The sequence below is a fragment of the Strix uralensis genome, chromosome 3 (genome assembly GCF_047716275.1).
Source record: "Strix uralensis isolate ZFMK-TIS-50842 chromosome 3, bStrUra1, whole genome shotgun sequence".
Taxonomy (NCBI): domain Eukaryota; kingdom Metazoa; phylum Chordata; class Aves; order Strigiformes; family Strigidae; genus Strix; species Strix uralensis.
The window spans coordinates 56,986,849-57,006,084 of record NC_133974.1 but is presented as its reverse complement, the minus strand read 5'-3'; the positions used below and the strand labels follow the sequence as shown (position 1 = coordinate 57,006,084).

The 19,236-nt window shown below is 37.4% G+C and overlaps 1 protein-coding gene across 1 annotated transcript in view; it reads left to right on the top strand.

Moving 5' to 3' along the window:
* Positions 1–15,250, top strand: part of MAN1A1 (mannosidase alpha class 1A member 1) — a 151,994-nt gene extending 136,744 nt beyond the window's left edge. Inside the window, exons 9-12 of the mRNA XM_074862390.1 lie at positions 3,449–3,668; positions 4,471–4,643; positions 10,148–10,263; positions 11,627–15,250. Coding sequence (XP_074718491.1) covers positions 3,449–3,668; positions 4,471–4,643; positions 10,148–10,263; positions 11,627–11,753 — 636 coding nt within the window. The 3' untranslated portion in view covers positions 11,754–15,250. The remainder of the gene's footprint in view (positions 1–3,448; positions 3,669–4,470; positions 4,644–10,147; positions 10,264–11,626) is intronic.
* Positions 15,251–19,236: the final 3,986 nt, after the last annotated feature.

Here is a 19,236-nt window from a genome sequence, read left to right as displayed (position 1 = left end):
AATTTCAATGAATACATTCATCGATAATTAATGTTGGGGAGTTTCTTTGTATAAATGCAGGTTATACATTTTTTTAAGATCAAAAGCATTTACATTTTTGAGGCTTTCTAAATATGCTGATTTTTTATAATAACTTTTTTTTTTTATGTTGAGCTCCTCAAACAACTGGAACACACCTAACAAATTCATTGTAATCTGACACTTCAGTGCCATGCTGGAATTATTCCAAACTTCATGTGGCTTTGATACTGCAAATTAGCAAGCCGTTGGAGAATGTTGTTTCAGGGCAAGCAGCTAGTCTCTGTATTCTCAGTCGGAGGGTAGATGAATAATGATGAGAGAAGGGAAACCTATTTCTGACAAAAATATTTTCTCTAGCTCAGACCGAAAATGGTCCATGAAGAAACTTCTCAGATTTAGCTGAAACTTTCGAAAGCCTGCTGTAAGATCCCTGGCAGTGGTTTTGTGAACTCTGCTGGTGCACCACCCAGTACCCCAAAAAGAGCTACCAGCCTTCTGGGAAGAGACGCTCCTCTGCCTTTCACACTTTATGAAAGCTGTTCAGTGGAGGTCAGGTTACTTAAATCATGTAACTTCTAGAAACTATTACTTCTTAAGCATATAATTTCAAATGAAGTTTAGGCTTTACCAAGTTACAGTATTTGTTTTCCTGTCTTCCAGAGTAAGAGATTGTTGAGTGCTGAGGAAATTGCAAGTTTGGCACACTTGAGCTTATGGCTTCTGAAGGTTATTTGTACATATCAAAGGTTATTTGGATTTCATGTCTAGGTAGAAATGATTAGTTACCTAGCATGCCATTCATAAAGGTATATACATCAGTATAGGTATTATCTAGCACTCAGGGACCCATGATTTTACAAAGTATGACAAGGCAATTTGAGAATCTGTAATATATCAAATAATTACCTAATAAAAATAGCTTTAAATAAGACACCTAATAAAAATAACTTTTAATAGGCATACATAATAAAAATAACTTTTAATAGGCATATGTACTAGTTCTTAATAGGACCCATATATAAAACCAAGATGATTTGCTTTACTAAACATGGATAATTAATTTGGAAATATATTTTTATTTTGTGACATTTTTAGTATCAATTAACATCAATTTGTTAGTTTCTTAACACCAGTTTGTTAGAATAATTTTAAAATTTCCCAAGTGGAAGTCATCTTTTTTCAGCCTGAACTTTAATCTTGTGCCAAAAGAGGGGAAAAATCTCTGAAAGACTAATTGGTATCGCAAAATCCATTTTCATACTACAAGAACCAACTTTGGACTAGTTACTCTAGTTCTGAAGGTGCATGATTACTGTTATTTCTCTCAGGTACAGTAATAGTTCATTCTGTCATTAATTCTTTACTAAAAAATTTGCAATATAGGTAAATTTAGTCATCAATCTATTTTTATATTTGTTTACTTTTAAAATTAATTCTGACTCAACAGCTAAGTGACCAGTAGAGTTAGCAGCTACTTCCAGAATTGTTGAGTTGGTGAGATGGGGATACTATGCTGAAAGGTTTAATGAAATGTAAAGTTTTTAATTTCTGAACTTGGTTTTAGGTAGCTTATTTTTTAGAATGCCTAAGTAGCCTGAAAGCTATTTCCCACAAAACTGTTGTGCATCCTATTACAAAATATAAACTGTTTAATAAAAATGTGAACAGCACTCTGAAAGATTCTGGAAGTTTTCCAATTATTTCTGTCTTCTCACAAATTTTGCCTGTTTATGCATTAATACATTTTGTAGCAAGTTTTTTCAACTCCGTTCTATCAGTCTTCAATTATAAATCCAAATATTTTATACCCAAGTGAGCACAAGAGACATGTTTAAAGAACTTTTTTTTTTAAAGTACCTAGGTATTCCACTACTAGTTTCCTAACCTGACAGAAAAGCTTTTTTTATATGCACTTGGAATACACGACCTCCAAATAGCTCGACACCTATTCCGCCTCTGTAACTCTTTCATCTTCCACAGCGGGGTCTGTGGTTTGGATGCTTAAAGAAACTGTTTTCCCACCTTTGCCCTTTCATATTTAATTCCTCTTTTTATAGGTTAAATTATGTAGGATTTGTTTAAAGCATAGGAATCTTTATTATTTACTGCTGCTTTAAAATGTATGTATGCTTTTCAGTAAGTAGCTAGTGCTAAAAACATACAATCAAGGAGGAAACAAAGGGATGGAGGAGTTTTCTGAGCAAATAGTGGATCTGGAGCTGGGCAGAAAACATCGTTACTAAGTGCTTTGCACTAATATTAGTGGAAAACAAAGTGTAGTTTTCAATGTGACATTCTTGGGACAAAAGAACTACTTAGTAAGTAAAACTTGAACAGTTTTTCTGCTGATGCTTCTAGTTTAGAGAAGATTTTTGATTCCTATAAAAACAAGCTCTACAGATGTTTAAATGGGAAGAAACAACTACAATCAATACCTTCTCTTTATAATACTTTTTTAAAAATCCTAGATTTTTTGTTAATAGTTCTCCATACTGATATTTTATTCCAAGTTTTTTCTCTTGTACAATGCCTGTTGAGTACTGTTTCTGGATCTTACGATTTGAATAGAATAGACCAGAGCACTGCTAGATAACTGAATGTATGATAGCGTCATTTGTCTCCTTTCCATTACCCTTTACAGAGTAATAGCTTATTTTCTGTGTGGGCTTCTAATTAATGTGCTCTTCTGCATCTCCTCTACTGTTTTAATTCTGTTCCTCCCACAAGGGAAGGTTGTTTTCCTGGATTTTGTAATCAGTGACCATACACTGCTAACAGCACCAACTTCTAATTCTCTCTAGGAGATTTGTATATTTTTATTCTGGTTAGGTTGTTTTTCCAAAATCTCAGTGGAACCCTACTCTTGACTGATCACTACAGAGGAATTCAGTCTGGGAGGGGAAACTCATTGTACTTTGGGAATGCCATACAGACTCAGAGGCCTAACATTATTCAGTGCACTCACTGAGCCAGACATCTTGAACATGAGTTATGTCTGCATGTAATTGACATGAAACTATATCAATAAACCACATCCTTTAAGTCAGAATTAAATGGGAAGTATGAAAGATGAAGTGATGGCTAATCACCATTAAAAGTGAAATTACCTGAAATTGCTCAAAGTAGAAAGGGAAAGAAATAAAATAATTTTAAAATGGAATTGTATTTTTTAGGTCTTTCCAATATTTTTATAAAATGTATTGAGTAAATTTCTCAAAGATGTAGCAAAATTAATCATTGTTACTGATGTATGATAATCTGTGCTGGTTTGGCTGCACTTTGAGGTTATGCTAGCTCATACTATCCATTTTACTTTATAAGCAAAGGCAATACAGAGAAAAACGAACCAACATACAAGACAATTTTGTCTTCGTCCTTCATACATTACCAAATGGTATCTTTGGTTTGAAGTCATGTACTTTTGCAGGCCATAGAGACCCACCTCATTCGAAAATCAAGCGGGGGGCTGACATACATCGCTGAGTGGAAGGGTGGACTGCTTGAACACAAGATGGGACATCTCACTTGTTTTGCTGGAGGCATGTTTGCTCTAGGAGCAGACGGAGCACCTAATGACAAGACGGGCCACCACATCGAGCTTGGTGCTGAAATTGCTAGGACTTGCCATGAATCCTATGATCGTACAAGTAAGTACTGTATTGCAGAGTTTAGTTTCACAGTTTGACTTTGTGAAGGCAGCTATCAGTATTTTTGTGTAGTGCTGAATGAAAGTTGTATGATGGTGAGAACTCTTCATCCTTTCAGAGCAAATGCTACAAGTCCTTTAAGAGTGACTTCAAGAATGGCTGCTCTGTTTTATAAATAATGTCTGTGCACCTGAATCATATCTACTCACTCTAGTAATTAACATGACAGCCTTTTTTTCCACATTGCCAATTTCTGTATAGCTGAATACAAATAAGAGAAGGACCCTGTTCATTTGTGCATCAATATAGCTATTAATCATGTTTTATGCACAAAAAATTATTTTATTCTCAATGTTGGTACAATGCTGCAAAGAATAGAATTGCATAAAGAAAGTGGATTTCTGTGCAGGAAATTTCTTTGGATTCTTTCATCTTCTTATGGAAATAACCCTGGCAGCATTTCAAGTCCCAGAGTGTATTTTCCAGTTTGATACAGAAAAGTAAATATCCTTATCTTTTAAGCAAAATTTCACATGTTGCTAGTTAATATGAAGTCTTCCAGAATGCAAATGTTAGCATCACTGTTCAGACTGGAACTGCTGTTTAAAGCATTGATGAACAGCTCTCTCCTCCTCTGAATTATTTACAAAATTAAAAACGGGAGGTGCTGCAGTATTGTTCAGCAATTATATACCTTTTGGGTAACCTGGCTTTGTGCCACATGAAAGGATAGTTGATTTGGTAGGTTACATAATTTGAAACCTTTTTTAATGCCCTTAGCATGTGTTTTTATATTGGCTAGGCATGAAACTGGGACCAGAAGCCTTCAGATTTGATGGTGGTGTTGAGGCCATTGCTACAAGACAAAATGAAAAATACTACATCCTACGACCAGAAGTCATAGAGACCTACATGTACATGTGGCGGCTGACTCATGATCCAAAGTACAGGCAGTGGGGATGGGAAGCCGTCGAGGTAATGTTCTATTGGACCTTTTTCTTATTAAATCCCAATATCTTGTTAAGTGAATTATTGAATGATATCTGGATATTGTTTAGCAGTTGGAGAGTAAATATTTATTTTAAATCAGTAATATCAACACAAATGTCCAGAGATTCATTTACTAAATAGATGAACTAGGATCATTTTGACAAAACCAAATACTGCTGGTATTGTATATTAGAAAAATACCTTGTGATTTCTCCTTCTTAAATAATTCTCAGATCAGGGTCATATTTGGGTATACTGCTCAAGATGTTGAGTATTGCTGCATGTGAATGGAAAGTGCAAATGTGTGTCAAACTTGAGCCTTGGACATGGAAATAAGTTTTATGAGGTGTATTTTCAACAGTAATTGTACAAAGGTGATTTTAATTAAAGCAGTGAAGGCCAAGATGAAGTACTAGAGAGTACCAAATATTTTAAAAAGGGGGGGTCCCTTTCAAAAAGCATAGGTCATCTGTACTGAACTCCATTAATGATTACAATCTCTTCTAGATTTAAATTGCTGTGTCCCACTAGTGTTTGAGCTTCAACCAGGCATGCTGAACCTAGCTATTTGTGTTTGTCTAGCACAAGCCTTCCAAGTGGGCAGCCAGTCTATACTGCAAAAATAGGCTTGCCAAATGCATTGTTTCCCTTATTTCAGTGGTTAATCACTCCTACTGTTAGAGATGAGAGCCTTTGGATTTACCATGTTTCATCCTCCAGGTATGGGTCCTTATTATACTTCTAGAGTTCCCTTATTTTCTCCTCTCATTGATGTTGCCCTTGATAAATTATCTGCCTTTCACTCTTACTCTGGAATTTCTAAGCAGGCTGAGATCTTATAGGAGATACAGAAAGCTGAAGAACTTTATTCTTGCGGCTCTGTATTCTTAAGAAAAATAAAATTAAAAAACCCCCAACACTCCGTACAGTATTTTGTTCACAGGGACCAATCCTTTGCAGAGTTACTGCTTTCCAGCATTTCAAAAACATCCCACTGTCAGTTTGCCCAACACCTCTTGTTTCTAGGAGTGTATGATCATAACTTTCTTGGATGGGCCTACACTACTAGTTGTAGAAGGTTGTTCTGTACTAAGGGAAGAACATGTAGACTTGTGTCATGCAGTTTCTCATCCCCGAGGACCCTACTAGAGAGCTGTTACTGGATTATGACTCCATATACCTGGCTGCGACAGGACAACCACGTGGCTCCCTCAAGAGCAACCAAGATCTGTAATTGTATTCAGTATTCACTGTGTGAGATACTGAACGTATATCAAATGTGCAAATGTTGTTGAGTGTTGTGAAGAAAAGAGCGTTTCAAGTTTGGTAATTAGGTATTCTTGAAGAATGAAATTTATGGTAAAATCTGCTTTCCATGAAAGAATAGCTGCTAGCATTAACTATACTTCTACTCTCTAACTTCTCCTTGTTTGACTAGTCACAGCAATTCCATATCTGCAGTCAACACTGTATTCAGCTAGGTAGACTGTATTTATTTAGGACATTTTTATTTGCCTCCCTCAGGTTGGTTCTATTGGTCCTGAAACATTATGCTTCTGAGTTAATGATTCCAAAGCAATTTTTTTTAAAAAAAGCCTCTAATTTAGAGTCCTGTTCCCTTGCTTTCTTTTTTGCTAACACCACCCATAGGCACACATTTCACTAGTGGAATCTTCCCAGGCAGGTTATAATTGGAAAATATACAATGGCTGTTTGTGGAAGTCATCCCACCAGGCTACAGCAATGCCAAGTGTTCCTTCTCCAGGAGATGTTTTTCCTGACTCGTTGCTGCTGCCCACACTGATAACATTGTTATAAACAATTGGAATGTTTTCCTTATTGTTATTCTTTACCCTCTTGGTTCAGTTTGTTTGGGTTTATTTCAAGTTTGTACACTTGTTTACCTTCTTAATGCTCCCCATGCATTCCCTGTTAAACATTCCTGTGGTTACTCTCATCTGGTGCTAACATAGTGGATTATAGCCCATGTGTGGGAGATGCAGTTGGTCCCATTCTGTACAGGCCCAGCTTCCACTGTCCTAATGTGCAGTTGCATGTTTCACAAAAACAAATCTTACAGCTTCACAGAAGTTACACAGTTGTAGGTTTCAAATCTTTTTTCTTTTTTTTCTCTTCTTCCTTGATTTTTATAGCCTGTACAGCTCCACCTGAAACTCTATTTTTTTTGTTCCAGCATGTGTCATGATAGCTCACCACAACTATTTAATAAATTCTGCTGCCTCTTGCTCCTTATTCTTGCACCAGAGAGCACAGCACTCCACCCCTTTGTTCTTGGGGAAGTCCCTGACCACTGAATATGCTTTGTTACCAACACCTGTTGCACAAAGAGGAAGCTGAGATTGAAACAATAAAAAAGGGAGAACAGTCAGACCATTTGTTGTTGCCCAAAAAAGTTGTTCTTCAGGTGTTTCATGCCCATTTTCAACTCATGACACTGGCAGTAAGAACTCATTTCCCAGGGCCCTTGTAGTAGAAAAGGAGGCTGCTCTGTCAGTCATGACTTCTGAACTCTTCAAGAAGTCTATTAATTCTTTCTCTAACTTTTATAGACTAAACACGTGCTCTGGCCTCACCATTTTTTCTTTGGAAACTTGGTTTGCTGCTTTAATTTGAGGGCAAGATCATTCTGTATGTACTTCAGCAGTTGGAGAAAATGCAGTTATAACCAACAGCAATATCCACTGTTACTGAGTCAGAAAGGTTTTATCAGTTTAGCTCATGAAAGTCTCCCTTTCTGCATTATAAATGTGGCACATATTTTGAATTCATAGCACTTCCTTTGTTTTTTCCCTTTATGATACTTTTAGACTGTCAGCCAGTTTTCACTTCGCTTGATGTTTTCCATTACTCTAGCATAACTGATCTTAGCCACCCTCATTTTCTGAGAACTACTAATTTAAAATGTGTTTGATTGTTTCTTCCCACCCACCACTACCCCACTGTCAGTGTGAACATCACCGTACTCTGAAACTGCAGGTACGTGCACAAAAGGACATTACTGCCAGTTAAAGGAGGCTGACAACCAAGAGCCTTTTTATCATACTAATGCTGCACATGAATTTCCTGTTCCTTTAGTGAAGTGGAAAGTAGCTTTGAGGAGGTAAGATGCTTCACGTTTGCATCAAGTAGATACCACCAGATGGCTAACATGGTGCAAGTCAGCCTCTTAGTTTACATCACAGGAGTGTGTTCAGGTACCTATATGGTATCTCCCTACAGTGAACTCATAAAGAAGGCTCTAACTACATGTTGGAGCACATAAACTGCAAATGCAATTTGCTTTTATTTTACCTCACCCTGTTTAGAATGCAGATGTTTCCTTGAATAATAGCCTTATCCTTCAAGTTCAAGTTCTCCTTCTGCTGGAAAACATAATCTTGTGTTTGACATTGAAAATCCAGACACAGCTTCAGCATTTTGAATTCATTGCAGGTTGAAGTAGACAAGAGGGAAGAAGTACCAGCCAGGGGAAATTACTTGTTTAAACTTAAGTATATTTGTCACTTAGTAAAAGGGTCCAGGAAAATTAAAAAACCTAAAGACACATAAGAAAAGACAAATAGGCCTGTTATATTTTAAAAGATCTCTCATGGAAAAAAATCCCTTTTAAATATACAATAGGCAGCTTAGTCTCCAGTGAAAACTATGGAGAGCCTGACATGCAAGCTAAATATATGCAGATAGCTACAGGGACTCCAGCAAAAACAAGGACATTTAGGATATCTACCCACAGCAAAACACAGATCTTCAACAGCCTTTAGAGTAGGTGGAGGTGATAGATACCTCAGTAATTATTAGTGACTTTAATCTCATCTCTCATCAGAAAATGCTTATTCTGCCTTTGCTTGTTTAGACATATCTTCTACCTTTTCATAGGTTTTTGCCATATGTGGTTTGAAATGCAGCATCTTTCCCTAAATAAAATCTACACATCCTGTAATCACATCAGTGATTTTTGTAATAACTCCAGAAATGGAGGAACTAGTTGTCTTTCATCCCTCTGTCAGGGGCTTGATAAAGCTGCAGGTATTTCTGCCTAAAAGTTGTTGTTCCAAAATCTGTCTCCACAGCAAACACATTTCAGAGTAGTGTGGCTCTGAGTGAATGTAGTAATCCACCATGCTTACTGTCATTTTCATTGTGAGAAGTTATTTAGGGCTAAAGAGCATTTTCTGGATTAATTTTTTAATAATGTTTTAAATATAATCATCTTAGATCCTCTTCACTCCTTTATCATACTGCATGATACTAGAGAGTTATTATAAAACAGAATGAAGAAAAATGAAGAGACTAAGAATACTTTCAACCTTGTTAAATAGGTCAATTATAAAGAAAAAAAGTGAATGAATATTTTTAAACAAAGCAGTGATAAGAGAACTAATATTCAAATAAGGTATTGGATAGCAGTATATTTAAAGAAGTTATGGCTCATATATAGGCATATAGGTACCTGTATAATGTAAACCACCTGTCTAAAATAAAGGAAAGCAGCAAAGTTTATTAAATAGTATAACTGTATATACCTTCTACACTTCCAACACCAGGTACATGGTTTTTTGCCCTTCTGTATACACCCTTCATCTTATCTTTTTTCTCCTTGATAATTAGCTGATCATATAGATCATTACTGTCAGCAGAAAAGAAATTATATTTTTAGGTGGTCCATGTGCTCCTTTTTATTGGAAAATAGGAATCAATCATCTGTTTTATACCTTTTACCTGCATACACAGTTTGGAAACTAGTTAGAGAAAAACACATTCTTATACTTAAATCTCAAACATGTTGCCTTAAGTCCAGCCACATACTAGCTTTCTGTCTACTCCTGTGTAACAGACAAAGCTTTTTCAGAAAGGTGTCAAAGAAAAATAGTACCTACTGCAGAAAAGAAATTCAGTCACAGCCCAGTATCAGAGGTTTCCCATTGAAAAATGAAATAATTGCAAAAAGAAACCAAACAACTTACATAAAAAATGGAGCATTGCCTTTCCTTTTTTGAAGTGACCTGCAGGAGGTAAGAAAAAGACTGGTCTTTATCATGGTATTCAATTCTATCACCATAATTTTTAAGCACTAAAATACGACCAAGAAACGTATATGTGACACAATCTCTGAAGGCTGATAGACAAGCCTGTGAGAAAAAGGATATTTTTATTCCTACTGAAAAGAGAAAAAAGAAAATAAGTGAAAATCCATATATCTTTACATCTCTATATCTTTCCTTCTGAAAGCTGGTTTGTGTTCACTTCTTTTATTAATTCAGTATTTTGCTTCTCTTCCTAAACGTAAATTTAAACATGTGTGCCTATGTCTTTTTAAAAAGAGTTTTCTATTTAAGGCTTTATCTAGTTTTCATCTCTTTATCAAAAAATTAGCGACAAATTTTTTTGGATAGTTTTATTGTCAAAGAAAAACTGACAGATGATTCATTTTGTTAATTCCACTGGGTATTTTTTTCCCTCCTCTTCAGGCACTGGAAAAACACTGCAGAGTAGATGGTGGCTATTCTGGCATTAGAGATGTTTATAACAATCATGAAAGCCATGATGATGTGCAGCAAAGTTTCTTCCTTTCAGAGACACTCAAGTAAGTTAAGAAAGTTGACTTTTATTAATATGAAGTAGTTCTATGTATCATCTTTACAGATAAGTATTTATCATTAGTACCCTTGACATTCACGTAACAAAATCTGACTGAAATAGTAGAGCTTTCCTTGGGTGACGGGAAGTCAAATTGCCTTTTTTTTCCCCTTCTCTATCAATAAACTAAATTCTGTGATTTCCGGAAATTATCTTTACTTCTGATAAAGTACTTGATAGTCTTTGTTGAGAAATTACATCTCCTAGATTTGATAGGATCTACTTACATATGCCAACACTAGTGAAACAGGTTAACTAGACAGAGGATTTATCAGGCTTGTATTGCATACTTTTCATTTTAAAACTACAGAAAAAGAAAAAATAAGTCAACTTGCATGGTAAGCTCACAGGGTCTGTTAAGATAGAAAAACAAAAGCTTTCATTATCTATCACCGTCTCCTAAGTTGTTAATGAAATAAAGGAAGTTTTGTCTTGATCTCTTCACTTTTTTTTTTTTTTTTTTTTCTGTGCAAGAAAAGTTGCAAGGCCCAGAAAAAAGCAATCATGACATTTCAACAGAAAGTGTAATACTCAAGTAAATGAAATATCATAAATATGTTTATAAACATATATGGTTTTTTGAGATAGTGTGCTCCCTCTACTATACCTTTTAAATTGGCCTATCAGAATTAGACCAAGAAAAGCCTTCAGGGGACAGTGATTGAGAAAAAAATAAAATTCCATTTGCTAAGCAGACTTTCATCTGTAAGCAGACTTCAGTAATCATGCTACAGTACCTACTACCTTGTATCGTGACAACAAATTTAAATGTTGGATTTGTTTCTTGGTTACTGCTGGATTTAATAGACCCTGTCCTAGTAAATGGGTGCCCAAGCTACTGGTCTAATGCTGGTTTTTTTCTTTAAAAATCCTAAGCCAGAGGTTGTTCTCAGCAGTAAGACAGGATTGGACTACAATATTTTCATTCCTACACCTTGATATATGTGGACAGTTAGGAGGAAAAAAATTATTATGGTTGTATATTATCAAAACAATATGTAATAAAATTACCAAGGATGAAATGGAAGCAAATAGAACCTTGATGGCCTAAACGTCTTTGTCCTCCATCAGGATAGAGGCATTCTTTTGTTGGTCTGCAGTTGCTATTGCCCTTGATTTCAATCTAAGTTGAGTAGCCCCAAAGTTCTGTGCTAATCACTGTGATGCTGGGATTTACTGGTGTTTTGGGTGTGGTCAGCTGTTTCCATTGATGCATTCATCTAGGGAAATCAGGTATTTATGTTTTCCTGAAAACTACTGTAGTTTGACTTCCCTGATGTGGTCACATTTCCTGCTTTTTTTCTTGCCAGGTACTTGTATTTGCTGTTTTCTGAAGATGATCTTCTTCCATTCGAACACTGGGTCTTCAACACAGAGGCTCATCCTCTCCCTGTTCTTCACAAAGACAATGGGAATAAAGAAGAAAATCAGAAATAGATGAAGATTAAGTTATACTTTGTTTCATTCCTTATGTTTCTTTCCAGGACTTGAACAGATGATTTGGTTTTAAATTCCTGAGTTAAACTTTTAAATCAAGTGTTTTGCAGTCTGTTTTCTTTACCAGTAAATATTTATGAATGGACCCAAACTAATTATGATAAAACCTCAGTCCTCTAATCCAGCTGAAACACTTCTTAGAAGAGAAATAGGACATCTCTCCAGATTTTGTTAGGCTGCAGTGTCATCTTGGCCAAAAAGAGCAGAGGGTCTGCATGTTACTTGTTTCCTGTTATGCTTTTAATTTGACTGCAAAATTCTTTTCTCCTCTGTGAGGAGATGTCTGCTTTAAGCTGTAATATTTTGCCATGTTGCAAAAAGCCATATTGAATTAAGTATAAAGAGCTTTTTTCTGGGTTTTTGTTCTATGTTAATTTGTTTTGTGTGTCATCCAAGACAAATCTTGTGACTGTGACAGCCTCTTCTTATGCGGGTCTATCATTACTTGGTAAAATATCTGATGTATTTCATTGTCAATGAAGTCTACATAGGAATATTTTCATCTCATGCAGACATGACTCTGAAGCTGCAGTATACGTTGAAGTCAGACTAAACTAGTTTCTATGAATTTAGCACATTAGTTAGCAGACCTCAGTTTTTCAGGTTTTGCTTAGAATATTGTAATAGAATAAATTGTTTCCTCCCTTTTCTAAGTGGTGTTATTCTCATGTCTTTAGTCAGGCTATTATGGAGTAAAATCAGATACTAATTTCTCATTAAGAAAGGGAGTCTTACCTTCTTTATGTATTTAGTCCAGTAGCTTTCATTTGGTTGGATAGTAAAAAGACAAAAAAATACTCAATGACATTTTTCTGGAAGCTGAAAATTATAACAGAGACAATTTTTTTGGTTTTCTGGGATTTTCTCAAACATTCACATAGGTTCAGACTTGACACCAGACTTGATAGTTTATTGTCACAAAGCAATTTAATGTATCTACATGAATAATGCTAGATGTTCAGATGCCTTGAAGAAAACTTGTCTCCTTAAAAGAAGATAAACATTCAGAGAGGAAACCATCCAGTGTAGAACTAAAACTTCTGAAAGCACCGAGTCTGTCTTCTCTAAGTGAGAGAAACACAGCATGCTTAAAAATATTCCCTAGATTAGAGGCCTGTCTTACTATGAAAGGTAACAGCTTTGCCAAAAATGTTTTACTTCGTGGCATCACCAAAGGGAAAAAAAGAGGCACGATTAATTCCTGTTTCTACTTAAGTGTAGTTAGGAGCGGTTTATATGATTAAGTCTACCTATGTTTCCATTTAGTGACAGGATGACTTTCATACATTTTGAGTAGGGTACACCACCTGGCTTCCCATTCTGAGAAAGCACATTATTCACTGATTGGACTACAACAAAACAAATATGGTTCTGAACAGTAATCATCTTTAAAGGTATTTAGTAAGATAGCTCACATGTCCAGCATATTTAATCACAGCTGAGGAAGCACATTTGTTTAGGCATTACAGAGTACATTTTTTCTATACTGATAAAGGTCTGCAATGTAGGTTTTCTTAGGCAGAAGCCAAGAGCAAAGATAACTAATTACATTTTTATGTATAGCAGCTGGAGGCTGACCCATAAACTTTTTACCCTCTGGAGTCTATAAAGACAGCACTGCCTCTCTGCTTCCCCTGCAGACAGGGAAGATGGCATGTGCCACATGAGCTGCCAAAGACATTCATGTAGAGGGCAAGGCAAGAGGAGCTTCAGTGATGCTGATCCTTCCATCGCAGGCCTGGCAGAGCTCGGCATTCGTATGTGGAAGTTAATACGGGTACCCTGCTGAGCCTGGGCCACCCAGCACTGGGAGAATGGATGGATACATGTGTATGTGCATCTGCCTCAGGTAAAGCCTGCTTACATGGAACCGGCACAAGTGGCTCAAGACATTTTGCTTTACTGCCTTTTTTTAACTATTAATTATTTTCAGTTTCTTTTTTAAAGTATGGATTCCCTCATGTCACACAGTAACAGTTTTCTGAAACTGAACAAGCAAGGATGAAGTCTTGGCTCTCCTCTGTTGAAAAGCAGAACTCCTGCTGATTTTGATACTCCAGAACTTATATCATTGGAGGACTATATTTCATTGTATTTCTTCAGAAACAGTATTTATAAGAGAGCTTTTTTTTTTTTCCCCCAAGTACCACAGAGAAATTATAGCTGTGGAATAAAAAACAAAAATTCTTTTCCCTCTTTAACCAAAAAGTAATAATAATTACTTTTATCTTAGTTATCTTTATTGGGTCACCTGCTGCTGCCTACCCACATGGTTGTGCATGTGCTGCTATAGGCCTCATATCAGTTAAATAACTACAGTAGCTCAGACAAAAGCAGCCTTTGAGAAATGTTTTGTAAGCCTCTTTTTAAATGGTTTTCTTAACCACAGTGTGCTTCCCCCAGATGTGTCTAGTGATCCTGCCTTCACTTAACAAGCTGAAGAGAAACAGTGGAGAACCAAATAGCTCTTCTCCATGTTTCAAAAAGTAGGCTACAAACACACAACTCTTGTATGCATTGGGTCCTATGTACTTAAATATAAGCATCATGACTGTTTTCTTGTAATACAGACATTTAGTATGAATATTTTTTTTTAGTTTGGGAGTTATGATGATTTGAAAGAGCACAAATTTGATGTGACTGATACTGGTATTCAGGTTGTATGTACAAACTGCACTATACTGTACTTTTTGTAAACTAATGTAAGTAGACAAGAAGATTGTACAACGTGTAGATCTGCCAATTGTAAGAAAAAAAAAAAAAAACCTTTTCATAAACTGAGAATATATTGATTTTTCTTCTTTTTTTTTTTAAATAACCCCCAAACACCAAAGTTAGAGCAATCATTTTGAAACAGTCAGTACTTACCACTGCTTGTTAGATTGCTGAGATAACCTCCATTTTATTTCCCGTTCACTTAACTAGCTGCATGGAAATGGCTAGTGATAGTCACTTTGTGTTCCCAGTCATTGATAAGAGCAAAAGAAATTGCTTTATTGTTGGGGGGGTGGGGGGGGGTGGAGGCATTATCTTTGCATAAACACACTGCCTATACTTCTTCCATTTCTTTGTAGCATAATAACACATTTAAATCTGCATAAGTTAAGTCATAAGAGGTAGATCACTTTAAATGGCACCCACATTGTTTCATGGGGGAAAAAAAAGTTGATTGTTTGTGAGATAAGTATTGCATATGTGTTGGTTGTACACAGATTTTTGCAATGCCCAATGGCTCACTGTTTCTATGGTGACTTCATCATACATATTATCCATTTCTATCGTGCATTTAAATTGGTTTTGATTTGTACATAGTCCATTTAGTCTTTTCATCTTTATATAAACTGAAATTATGGAATACGTAATAGATCAAGATGCTTAATTTTTAAGAACTTATATTTGTAAAAATTTCTCTATTGTGAATAAAGTCTTTTAATATATCTGTTCAACTTGTTATAATTTCTCCTAAATGTGTTGCAGAAGTAACTACAGGAATCTGCTGCATAGTCTGGTTTGGCTGCTATACTCATCAATTTTTGTCAGCAGATTGGTTTGATACAGATTAGTACTCTGTGTACTTGTTAAGATACTATTGTTAATTAATGTTAGTCAGTGTATAGAATTGCTACTGCAGAAATAAATTTCTAAAAATTTTTGTTAATAAAATTCAGCATACCAAATGTATTTTGGTAGAAAGTGACCCTACTAATGAAAAGCAGGAAGCTGGGAAGTCAGAGGTGGCAGGCAGTAAGCACAGTGAAGGTCAGTCACTCCAATTCATGCTCTGCACAATACAAGCGGGCTTCAGCTAAATGCCATTTAGGAGCAAACACCAGAGCGGAGATGACAAGGCTGTCACGGTGCCCAGCTTACATGATCATGTAATAAAGTGCTATCGTTAGTCCATGCTCCAGAGGAGAAAGGAACAGTTGTCATAGGAACTGTAACATTTTGTGTCAGAAGGACGTTAAGATCTCCAATCTAACTATTGAAATAACAGGTACACCTCATAGATAACCTTGTTTTCTCTGTTTAGTAGAAAGCCTCATCCAAAGATGATAGTGAAATAAACTGCTGTGATTTTACGGAACAGTCTCAGTAGTATCAATTTCTGTTAAAGGACTTACTTATTAGACCTGCTTAAGTAATTTTTGAGAGTGGCTCTTGGATCTGCTGTCTCATTTTCCAGCATAGCTGCGGGCGTGCAGCTGCACAGTGCAATTCTTGTGGTAGTCAGCAGGCAGCTCCCTCCTGTAGCTGGCTCCAGGACCACGCAAACTGCTACTCAACAAGTTAAACATAACAAATGCAAACCTTACTGCCAATCATTATTCATGAGAGATGAAAATACAAGCCTGGGTTAGAATTTCAGGCGATTTGGTCTCTTAATTGGATGCTTGGTGTGGTTTGTTTTCTGCAGGGGAAAAAGGGAACTAGGACTGAGTTGAGAATTAGTCAAGACAAACAGGATTTGCCCCACTGTCTGCATTGCCCTATGGCCTTGCTCTATCACAAGAGGAACTTGGCACTCATATGACAGCATCTGCTATGGAAACAGCCTTTCATCTGATCTGCCTTAATCTTGGGATTAGTCTGTCCTAGAGGAAATGCAGGAGGAAAGATTATGCATCAAAAAGCAGTCTGCCAAATCTAGGAAACAGTCATCAAGAGTCAGAGTTCCTGTCTGAATACTGTGAGAAGAGATAAAACACAAGGTTTTGCTCTCTCCTGGTTTTATGCATTTATCCATGCACAAAGTGGTGGATGGAGCAAGTCACACAGCTGCAGAATCCAGTTAGAGCCCAGCAGGCTGTTAGCATTCAACAGTACCAGTGGTTTGACGTACATTTCTCAAGTACCTCTATCTACACCAACTCTCACTCACCCTATAAGTAAATGCACTATAATCAACCTTCCCTTTGGAAACCTCTCTAAAACTTTCACATGCTCTCCAAACTTTCTGTGCACACTTTGTGGCTGCTCTGTGGAAGGTTGTTTGCCTTTCACCATTCCCCTACTGACATTTTAGAGGACATTAAAGACCCCACTCGTTATTAATATTTTATCCATTCACTTCAATTGTGCATTGCTTTCACATCATCAGTAAGAGTAGCACAGAGCTACTATTAGTCTTGAGCACCTCAAGTTTAAAAAAAAAAAATTGTCAGGGTGACTTTATTATACTGTCACATTCTGGCCATTGATCCATCTGCCAAGGAGCATCACCCTATGACAAGGGCACTTGCTGGTTCTCAGAAGCTCAGAGAGGTGTTATGGTTGGCAACACACATGACAGAAGAGCCCAAAGTTATTTATTTCAGCCATGGAGGATAGTTAAAAGGATTCTGATGCTGCAAATAGTGACCCCACAGTAATGGTAAGTTATGTGATTTGAAAAAGTTCATATCCAAAGGAGCACACAGGTAATGGCACACTGAGGCACCATGTAATACCGCCGCTGCTACTCCCAGACCCCTGGGAGTCAGCGCACCAAACGCCCAGCACCACACTCCCAGAGGAGCACAGGAGCACACAGGCAGGTGGGAACCCAAGTGAGGGACTCAGAGGAAAGGACACCCTGTCCAGGCCTCCTCCCAGGGCCATCCCCGGAGAGCCTCAGCCCTGGTGCCAACCCATCAGGGTGAGTCAACAGGAGCAAATCTCCAGAGCACCTTTGGCGGGGGGGTAAGGGGTGGGGAGGAGGGTAGACATTGCCAAGGAGTATGCAGGGGAAGAGCATTCTGGCATTGCACAAGACTTATGGGATGTTTAGAGGAGGCATCAAATGTGAGCAAAGCAAGGAATATAGGTGATTTCCCAAGGATGGGAAAACAGAGGAATAAGGGGCTTGCATGAGTGCTGAGTACATCTGTGCTGAACTGCGTTGCTGGCCATACACATACATATATGTTCTGTATAGGTCTGTCTGTGTGCACCTGGACCTGCAGGGAACACGTGCCCACCCCTGCTACTGGCTGGACCTGGGGCATGGAGCTGTGGCAGTCTTGCTGCTGCCAAGCTGCTGGATTCAGCCTCCCCAAATGACATGGTCCAGCAGCTATGGCTAAGGCCAAAGCTTTGGGAGTGCCTCTGTAGTAGGCAACTGTGGTGCTGGTTGACCTCAGCTGGTTTGAATTTTGTTTACTAAAATACATGGTCAAATTTTTTCAGCTTTCTTGCACTGCTCTAAGATGTCACAGTTGTGATCCTGCTGCTCTTACCCAACAGTTCAGATGTTACAATCCAGCTTTTATCACTAGCTAGAGGCTACTACTAACCTCTACCAGCTAAATAATTGCTATTTAATAACCAGCACATTCCCTCCCAACCAACTTTCTATTTTGATGCCTGTTCCTTGAGGAACCTCAGTTGTGCGAAATATTTCCATGCTTCAGTCCTACTTGTCTCAATGAAGCGCTTTACATTTGCTGCTGGGGGCACCTCTGCTTCCCTCTGCTCCAAGAACCTCAGGTCCCCCCAGCCCCTCTCAGAGGTAGAGGTGTGTTTGCAGAGCTCGCTCCTCTGCTGCTGCTTGAATCTTACAAGCCCCTGCAGCTTGCTCCTAGCATGTTAAATCCCTCAACTTCAAAAAAAAGAATAAAAGCAGACTCATAACCTCACTGCTTTCACATTTGCTATGTCCAATTGTATATTCAACCCCATGGGGAAAATTGTTGCTATGTACTGTGAAGAGCTATGTCCATAAGCTTCATACCCTCCCCTCAATTTGCAATTTAAAATATTACAATGCTCTGTTTCGAAAGTACAGTACTGTATAGCAGGGGGACAAAGTAAGGGATCAGCAAAACTATAGCACATGCTGTATTTGCAAGAGGTCTTACTATAGTTTGATTATGTTTTAGCTACAGCTACGTGTTCAGCCACAGTTGTTTTCTATTCCATTTGCTTCTGGGTTTGCTGTAATTCCCAGCTCCTCTTGTATGTGTTTCAGACGCTTTTCCTCAGATATTTGCATTTAGCTTTCCAGTGCTAACAACTAGCCATAAGCACTCCATGTATAAAGAAAAACCAAAAAAAACCAACAAAAAAAAAACCAACCAAAAAAACCCCATGGCAAAACTTTATGTTGCTTTAAATATTGAGCTACAATTCCATGGTACATAAGTAAGCAGAAACAAGAACTTACTCTAAAAACATATTTTTCATGTGCAGTTCCAGTCATTACAGTTTACACAACACCTTCTAATCTACAATTGCACAAGAGTTTCGGGATTTGTCTCAGCTGTCCTCAAAGATGCCACCCAGAGCTAACAAGGGTAGGAGCAGTGAATTAATACTACAACACTCCATAGCCATTCTGGGCAGGAGCTGACAAACACCAGATCTCAGCAGAAACCCAGGGAAAGCAAAACAAAATGGCTCAAAATACCACCAAAAGAGTCAAACGTCCAGACACATTTACTAT